Here is a 9,746-nt window from a genome sequence, read left to right as displayed (position 1 = left end):
CACCTCCTTCGTTTCGTTCCTTTCCTTTCCTCGTGTCAAGTGCTGCTCGATAGCCCCCACTCTGCCAGCCATAGTTAAGGACAGTCAAGCAGATAGCGACAGCCGGATTACTGGCTGTTCTAGCTCTGGCTTCTGATACGGTGCTAAACGGAGGCGGGGATAGAAATCCGTAGTTTCTGATACAGTATACATATAGCACACCTACGACGCTAATGAAAACCAACGGGCGCCGGGAGAAATTTTAAATGATTAAATGGTACTTGAACGACACGAAACTGTGGCACTCTGCGACCGTGCTGCGTCCAGTACAGAGTTACTGACACAATTTATCTTATTATACAGCACTTTCATTCGGAAAAACATCTTCTGTGCTCATTTATAAATAGACTGCGGATTTTATGCATTTATGACAGAAATGGGTATTTGTAATTCAAAGGAGTGAACATTTTAAAAATATTTAAGAACATCAACGTATTAGTTTCAGCCTAATAGGATAATTAAAAGAAGAATACAATTTTTATTTGGCTCCTGTGTCCTGCAATCAATGCAAACATTTTTTATTTTGCATGAAGATCCGCAGTCTATTTATAAAGATGTCGTTTTTTTTAATATTAATTTTATCCCATTATACTCCGATTTTAAAATTGCCACTATGACTGGAGATATTTGTTCTTAACTTTTAATTACTTGCATGTTTACAATCTTAGAACTATAAATGTAGTGATACAAGCATTAACAAAGACGTCGACTACACTAGCAAATATCTATTTTGCATTGAATAAAAATTGATTTATGTTGGAGTGATATGAAGTTCCTGGTGAAGTTACGTAGACAATGGAGTGCGAGTAAGTGAGGGTTCATTTAATTCCATTTTAACGGTAGGGTCAAAATCCAATTTTTTCTTTTACTGCTATCGAAATTGTAAAAATATTTTCATGAGGAATAATTCTTGTCATTAGTTCTAGTATTAATTGAAATACTACATGATTGAATGATTGTGAAACGTGTTTACGTTCTGTGCTGAAGTGTCCCGAATGAAAGCAGTGGCTAAAAAAATGATTCCTCACGTCATCTTGAATAATGAAAGATTCAATGACTGTTTCGAGTAGAATTTTAACCGTGCATTTCAGTCACGCGTTATTGCATACTAATGTACCCATTTTTTAATGGATCAAGGTTCAAAAATGACGTTACAGACCAAAATATTTCCTGGGTTATAAGTAGGGATGGGATCAAGTTCAATATGTACTCACGAATCCGAGTCAATTTCAATATCCAAGTTTCACTTCATGGGTTTCGATTACGACTTAAAAGCAATAATGTTTCAATGATTATATTTGAAAAGTAAGCATTTTATACAAACTGATATCGAACCTCGGAATGAGTACTTACAAGTTTCGAAAAGGTACTTATAAGTACTTCGATGTTGAAAGGAATCGAATCTTGGAAATCAGAAATGCTGTATGTAGTAGGTTATCAGCACTTTCTACATTAAATTCGTAACTATTTAAGAATAATATTTCCGATAGATTATGAAATTATAGTTATGCATGTTGAATTAAATTATGCATTAGAGGACAACATAATTGATTTTAAAGGTAAGAAAATAATGATTAGAAAAATCAGAGAATTTCCGGTACAATGTTCATAAAAGTTTCGAATCTGTTCGACCAAGATTCGAATATATGTACTTGCAAGTATTATTTCCGTTTACGAAAGTACTTGTAAAAGGTTCGAAACTGTCTGGCATAGGTTCGAGTATACTTAGGAGTACTATTTCTGTTTTTCGAAATACTTATAGAGAGTCCGAATTCAATCAATCAAAGCTCGAACCTGTTTGCGAGGTACTTGATTCCATCCCTAGTTATAAGTTTGGCTAGAGGTGACAAAAAATGCAGTCTTGAAAATAGCAGATCACTCATTTGCCTAATTGTAAAATTCGTCGTTCATTTTCAAAAAAATTGTTAAGAATTACGTGGTGTACACTACATAATAAATGTTTGACAGATGGTGGTAGCTGCCTCTAATGATACTTCGGGCGACAGAAAGGTAAAGTCTAGTCGCGTTACGTCGATCATAGAATTATCAGTTAACAATGTTAACAGTCGCGGAAGTAATTTCGCTACGAGCGTAAATGTCTTTGTCGCATGCATAATGAGTATTACATTTTTATTCCGTCGTTGAGGTGACTGTCACTGTCGCGCAACGCCGCCACTGACATTTTAATACGCACTCGGGCTAATGATATTGTATGCGTAATATCAGGAGTCTGCGGATACCTTATGATTATTTAGAAAACGTATCCTCTAAACACAGCGTGAATGGAAATGAATTTTCTCCTGTGGCATACAATGCCGCCGTTAGGACTGAACACGATGGTAACCAGGACGTCGCGGATTAATTAACTGTGAGCGCAACGAGTAAGTCAATTATCGACGAGAATGTTGCGAAAATTAACGAGCCCCTATTCCAGTTATTCACGTCTTCTGCAAGGACCAATTATACTCTTCATTTCTAAATACGTACATATTCGTGTTTGTTTTCTCCTCAATTGTAACATTATGCAATTTTATGGTGGACGTTGCACTATACTCAATATCATTGGTGTCCCATACACGTAAAATTTGTTGGGTTTCATAATTCATCAATAAAATAAAGAAGCGGCAGAAATATAATTAGTCATATAATAATAATGAACAGAATAAGTTTTAATTTAAATGTATATTTTAAAAAATAAAAACTAATATACATGAAGTAGATATAGTAGGTATTATTAAAATAATTTTAATGAAATTATAGATTTATCTACAAATGGAGAGATATATTTCACGTAGCAATATTTTGTTTACTTAAAATTTTATGATTTAGAAATTATAGGAAATTTAAAATTGTTTTGAATTTAACTGGATGCACAATACCAAAGGCATTCGACAAAAAACAGAAAATCACTAAAAAATATTGATTGGTTTAATAATAACTTTCACTTTGACTTTCGGTTCGTGTTGTTTCGATTAGATCTAGCCGCTCCTCGGGTCCATATTACCTTCACTAGTTACACACCTTTTCTATAGAACTTTCGATTTTTAAAGGAGCACACTTTCAAACAGAATATTTATAAATAATTTCTGAAACAGGTGCTAAAATATTACTCGTCCTGGAAAAATATATATCTAACTTATCAGCAACAAGCTCCATTACTGCTGGAAAACTCGTTTTGTGAAAATGTGTTTTATTACTTTTTGATTTAACACTAAACGCACCGAGTACGAAATAATTATAATTATTAGGGTATGTATTACCCTATCGAATTATTGGTATGTAATTACTAATCTGCGGATGTTTATGCAATTTTTAATTTTTATGGGCACGTTTTAAGAAAGTGGGAACAAAAAAAAATTCTATTTTCAATGGTAGTAGTCTTTATATGTAGATCTGAAATAAATAAAAATCATGAAACTATCAACGACAGTATCAAACTCTGTGAAATATTATATCCTAGCATTTTTTTAAATTTTCAGAAGCTACAAATGCTTAAAGATCCGCAGTCTAGTAATTGCCATATGTAATTATTGGTACGTATTGCCTTATAAAACCAACAAAATTGAATTTTTTTTTATATTCTGCTCGATTTCTATTATAATTGTGAACAAGTGAAGTTTATTTAATCATTTCTCACAAATTTTCATCTCTATAATTTCAGCAATCTTCAAATAAAGAATCTAAAACCAGCCTTTGACCTGTGGTGATCGGATTAGCGTAAAAAAAGTTGAAGTATGCTAGCAATAAAATGCATTACAAGAAAACTCGTAACAGACAATTACAAGAGTGTCGACCGGTGATCAATTCGAAAATAATTGAATAATTGCTTCTCTCTGATATAATACTATCCAGTAGAAATATTTCGTTTCCTTACAAGCGAGATTATGCCTCGCTCTATCTCGTCAAACAACTGCTCTTTCCCTGGGGGAATGTACAAGTTTTACGCAATCCGTGAATTAAACTGGAAAGAACCCGAAACGACACATGAAAGTATAAAGTCATAATTTCTGGTATCATGCGGTCAGTACTTCGTGTAAGAACCGACCATTAGAGGAAATTCTATAAATCAAATGTCCATTGTCTCTTCCTTCTTCCTTTCTTTCAAATTTCTTTCTCTTCTCATTCGAGTAATCAGACATTTCCATCCTACAGAAATTATACCGTATCACAACATATGCGTGTCTGAGACATAATGTGAAATCCATACATCAAATCTACGTAATCTATCTAAAAGTCCAGATATATTCACTAGGCGTTTATCCATTTGTTTACTAACTTTCAAACGTTTGATTTCTTTCTTAACTGTATTGTGGGACGTACTTCTTGAACATGCGACATTATAATCATTTATAATATTATTATAATATATTATAACATATAAATTACAATATATTATAATATACAAACTAAAAATAAAAATTTTTTACGCGAATTACAACAAATCAGGGTGAAATAGAGATTTATTTCCTATCTTAATATGTTCAATAGGTTGAAAATAATGTAACAATATCTTTAAATTTTTATAATATGTTTACCGTTTTAAATTACGCCTACTAATTGTAGTCATAAATGCATAAAGGTCCGCTGTGTAGTTATTACACTACGATCCTTTATGCAATTATTTCTAAGGATCGTGGATGACTGAACAAAAATTTAAAAAGCACGTAAACCGATGAAATGCTACTAATGCAAATTAATGCTTCCATGCTGTCAATTAGAGTTTCCTTTATTACCTGATAAAGGAAATAAATATCTATTTAACTCCCCTGTAACGGAGGATTTCATTAAATGATTAAAAATTAATTACACTTCAGAAACGTTATCGTAAAGTAAAAAGTAAACGTACTTTCTGTTATCCAATCTGGTTCTGTGTTATGAGTCGTTTTCTTATGAAAATGTATCAGTGGGTCACCAGAGACAGAGTTTACTTCCAGTGACCTCCATTTTGGTACCTCTTTCATCCTCCATTTACTTCTCCGGTAATGGAACACGTCTTTAAATGAACAACGCTTTGTAAGAATTGAGAACCATCACGTATAAAAATAACCATTCGAAGAATTTTATTAACTCTGTATCGAGGTGAAGTAAATTTGTTCATAACTTCGGCAGGTATTTCACGTGAATGGCAAGAGAAATCAAATAGTTACGGAACATTAATTTTTATTTAAAATATATACGATCGACATTTCTCTCGTACAATCGCAATGTTTCTATGCTCGTTAAAGTTTTACAATGTACTTGTGAATGGTGAAAATAATGCGGTTAAGTACGATCGTAGCTTCTGCTGGCAATAGTCACTGCGAGAAATTGTTTCCCATAACGTTTGCGGTCTACGGAATCGTACTTTCTACACCCATGATTTACTATTATCATTCATTTGCTTGTACGTGTAATTGGGAAAAGTATTCGACGAGCAATAGTGGTGATTGTTCGATGATAAATGCTATCGTCGGTTCGTAAACCGAATCTAGCACGTGTAAAGCAGATTAACAACCCGATTTGGGTGAACGCACTCTGAAAACCAAAGTTATGGTAGTACACGTGAATCAACATTCGACTTATGCAGTACGAAACTGTTTAACGTATTTCATCATCCGTCAGTGTTACTAAATAGAGATAAGAATTATCTTTAAAGACAACATTGCGTCCTCGTTTCATTTTTCTTAATTTTCCGTAGCATGTGGATCAGGGATGGCCAACTTCTGTAAAAATGTGATCGACTTTTTTTTATTAAAAATGTGTCGTGATCTAAAATCTTGACATTTTACACATTCAAACTTGTGTCTTGTGCACTAGTAAGTGACTATCAATAATCCCTCGTGTTAAACCAACATGATCAGCAAGATTATCATTGATAATCTTATATTTTTCCTGCGATATTTACACAAAATACAGTGATTGAGAATCTCTTGTCTCCTGTCGGCTATGATCGACTTGCTGGCCATTCCCGATGTAGATTAATTCAAATACTTTAAGAGTAATGTAAGAATTTCATTGAAAATATCAATTTATCGGAACCATAAATTAATTAGTACATTTTATGCATTTATAACAATAATTAATCAAATACAAAATCGAATAGGCTAGAACTAGAAGGATTTAAGGGTCTCCTTATACTTTGACTTTTAACTTCATTATCTTGGACAATTTGTTTTGCATAAATATACGCAGTCTGTTAATTAGTATTGCTATTATTAAACTGTAAGCGAAGATATGAATATATTACACTGCAAATTTTATTTTAGTATCGTTCTAATATCATAAAATCAGTACTTACCAACATCCATGAAAATTCATTACCTGATTAACTAATACAGTAGGATTACCTCAATTTCTCTAATAAGATTACTTCAGAATTGGCACAGAAATTAAGTGGATATTAGAAAATTTACAAAAGTCCACTTACCGCGAATGCACTATTTAATTTACCGTTTCACGCAGCCGATTTATCAACCGCGCGTCCCCGTTAATAATTTCTCTGAAGTAGCAATTGGGATTAAGTGAACGTCTTCATCATTAAATGGAAAGTCACCACGCCTCGGCTATATGGAACAAACGAAAGTTTAGCCGGAGGCGCTATGATAAAGCGACAAAACGCGGCGTATGTTTTGTTTAATCCCAGATCTCCTGGATAAAGGCAAAAGAAAAGTATCCGGTTATTTTTGTACAATTTCATTTTTATTCTAAGTTCGTAATATTACATTAAGTAACCGCGATGAAATGGCACGATTATCGAAGCTCCGACCTAAGTTGTGCAAGAGAAACTTACGTGTAAAGAAGTTGTCGCGCAAAAGGGTGCTCGTTACAAAAAAGGAAAGAGAAAAGAGAAGAAAATAGACGCTCGACGTCGTCGACATCGCGAATCGTTACGGTGAAAAGGGCAGACCTTAAACGCTACTAGTAACAAGCGGCATAAATAAATAATCATTGCGTCGGGGAAGAAGCGAGAGAGGATTGGTAGGAACGAAGATGAACACGGAATAAAGGCAAGCTTGTGTAGCACATAAAGAACATTAAAATGAGCTGCCCGCGCGCGCGGCAGGGTATGCAAGAAACCCGGAAAAGAAAGTAGACGAATTCAGGGTGTATGTATTGGTTATGCAAACTGCGTTATCGATACCGATGCACATATACCGCTCCAGAAATATTTACAAAAATCGCCAATAACTTCTCTCGGACAACGATTACCAAAATTTCTGTCCGAACAGCAGATTAACAAATACTGGTAACTCTCGTCGAAAATTACAGCTAGTATTAAAGATAATTTTTCCACGTGAGAAACAATATTTCGATTCCGAGATTATCTCGAGGTTTTCTTCTGTCCACGATTCGGTGAATTAAGTTCTTTTGGAAACAGGAATTAGTGTTTCGGTATTTACAAATTTCGAAGAATATAGGGGACACGTTATTTACAATGATTCCCGGCGACATCGACTCGCGCAGGCCATCGAGTTCCTACGATTTGGATCGGTGAGCACAGCTTGACTTTCACCTCTTGGACAGTGTGCTTTCGCGTTCCCGTACCTCGATCGCCTTGGATCTTTCTTCTTCTTTGTCTTGATCCTCGTCACCTCCGGAAAGCACTTTGTTATACCCGTTCCGCGGGTCGCCGAGGTATGCGAAGAAATTCAGCGTAAACCGTTATGCCTCGTTATAATTAAACGTTACCTCACGCCTCATTGTTTTGTCACTGTGCACCTTTATGCAAATCTCTCTCGTCGCTCTTTCGGTTATCGAGACTCATTGCCAACGTAAACCTCTCGTACGAGATTTTACATAGTCGTCAATTACGGGGTAATTAAAACTTCAATAAATTAACAACATATACGTTATCTGCATAAGATCTCCTTATCGCGTTGTCCATATCTAGAATTTAATAGGTCACGGCGAATTGTTGAATAAATTAAATAATACGAGCCGAAAATACTAATCGAATCTGTTTAGAGAAAGAAAGTAAGACTACCGTTAATTTATTGCTATTTTTTAGAGAGAGGCTACGTTGCAATTTGTCAGAATATGCTCTTTGTCACGATTGTCTTTTTTTCTAGATTGCTACGATTTCTGGCTTGCTATATATCAAAATTTTTAAATGTATCCTAGATATTCCAAATTTACTTAGATATACCAAGATTTTTTACCTATTATATTGTGTATAAAAAATACCCAAGATTGTCCAACCTGATAATATGCATTCTCAAGTCAAAACGATCAATAAATAAGTGAGAAGTAAATCGACCCGTACGTTCTCAAAATACGAACATGTTTGATTCACTGCATCGCCCCAAAGATTTTCCTAACATCCAAAAATCACTCGAACACAAAGCAATGAATAAATAAATGAAAACTAGTTCGTATACTAGTAAAACGAGGACATGTCAGAGGCTGTGAAACACGTTTACGCCCAGGTCTCCGATACTTACAGAGTGCAATCTTCCTTAGAGTATTCAAAGAAAGTGCTGATAAGAATAAAAAAAAATGCCGCAGTATTCGAGATCGATCAGCTTATCCGTCGAGAGGGAACCATTTAAACTAACAGGTTGTCGTCCTGGCAAGCTGGACCCATGCTGGGCCAGTTGCAGGCTCCGGCGCCATTGTCGAACGTCAGATGAACAGGGCAATTGAACACGTGAAGCGTGAACTTCTTCTTCCAATCGTCCCAGTGGCAAGCGTAAAACTTGTTGCAGAAGTTGGGGTGTCGGAAGAGTCCAGGTCTGGCGCAGTGGGTGGCACCTTCGAGGACCTCTTCGGAGTCTCGAAGTCCTCCAGGTCCATAACGATCGAAGGAAGCGCCTTTTCCGACGGAATTCGTGGTGGAGGCAGCGTTGCTCAAGCTCTTCCCGGATCTAAAGTTCGCCCTGAACTCTTGATTCGTGGAGGGACTTGGCGGGATGCTGCCGCGAAGTCCTGCGTGAATGGAAGCAGTCACACTTGGTAGATAGGTGGAAGAAGGTGGTTCTTGAATTCGAGAACTTATAGAGTTCAGGGCAGGAACAGGCGTTTCCAGAGGCCAGATCTTGGTAGGTCCTTGGTAGGTCGTATAATCATCACCGTCCTCGTAGGAACCATCCTTATCAAGGTCCACGTAAATCTCGGAGTCATCGTAATTAGCTAGATCTACTTTGCCATTAGACGAGTCGATCAGTCTGGAGCCCGGACCTCTCAGATTAGAGAAAGGATCGCCTTTGCAAGTGCACTCGGCACCCAACTTGCCCAGAAGAAGAGGATGTAGATCGCTCCACTTCACGATCACCTTAGCCTTTCCAACGGCAGTGGATTTGGCAGTGGTTTGATACGAAACAACAGAGGTGGGTCTCGTGTATCCACCGGAGAACGAAGACTGCGTCTTTCCGAATGGAGCCGGAGTCGAGCCGTAACTCACTCCTGACGACGGGAAGGATGAGGTTTGTGTTCTAGAGGCGTCCCCTCCAAATACTCCTGGTGTATAGACGTCGTATTGACTGGGAACGTATTTCGTGGTGCCCCTGTTGTAATTCGTGACTAGTTTATCAACTTCGTTCCTCGAGATCTCCACGTTGGTTGGGGAGCCTCCGGTTTGCGGGGTCGGCGTTGAATGCTGATAGGTGACGTCAGGGAAAGGCTTTCCGTAGGTTACGCCAATTCCGGAGTCGCTTGGCAGGTACTGAGTCTGCGGAGTCAAATATTTTTAGAATATAATTCTGGATGTTTATGTAATATCATTCCTTATA

The 9,746-nt window shown here is 36.6% G+C and overlaps 1 protein-coding gene and 1 long non-coding RNA gene across 2 annotated transcripts in view; both read right to left on the bottom strand.

The window, feature by feature from the left end:
* Window positions 1-5: 5 nt before the first annotated feature.
* On the bottom strand, window positions 6-6,880 carry LOC143215253 (uncharacterized). The gene is made up of 3 exons (XR_013010336.1): window positions 6,317-6,880; window positions 4,886-5,032; window positions 6-143 (listed from the first exon to the last, which is right to left on the bottom strand). It is a non-coding gene; the product is annotated as an uncharacterized LOC143215253 (long non-coding RNA).
* Window positions 6,881-8,095: 1,215 nt separating this feature from the next.
* LOC143215245 (uncharacterized) overlaps window positions 8,096-9,746 on the bottom strand; it is a 30,960-nt gene continuing 29,309 nt past the window's right edge. The window contains exon 14 of the mRNA XM_076437203.1: window positions 8,096-9,685. Coding sequence (XP_076293318.1) covers window positions 8,564-9,685 — 1,122 coding nt within the window. The 3' untranslated portion in view covers window positions 8,096-8,563. The remainder of the gene's footprint in view (window positions 9,686-9,746) is intronic.

This window comes from Lasioglossum baleicum, chromosome 13 (assembly GCF_051020765.1).
Source record: "Lasioglossum baleicum chromosome 13, iyLasBale1, whole genome shotgun sequence".
In the NCBI taxonomy this organism is placed as follows: Eukaryota; Metazoa; Arthropoda; class Insecta; order Hymenoptera; family Halictidae; genus Lasioglossum; species Lasioglossum baleicum.
The sequence above is the reverse complement of the archived record's forward strand: the minus strand, read 5'-3'. Positions and strand labels throughout refer to the sequence as shown.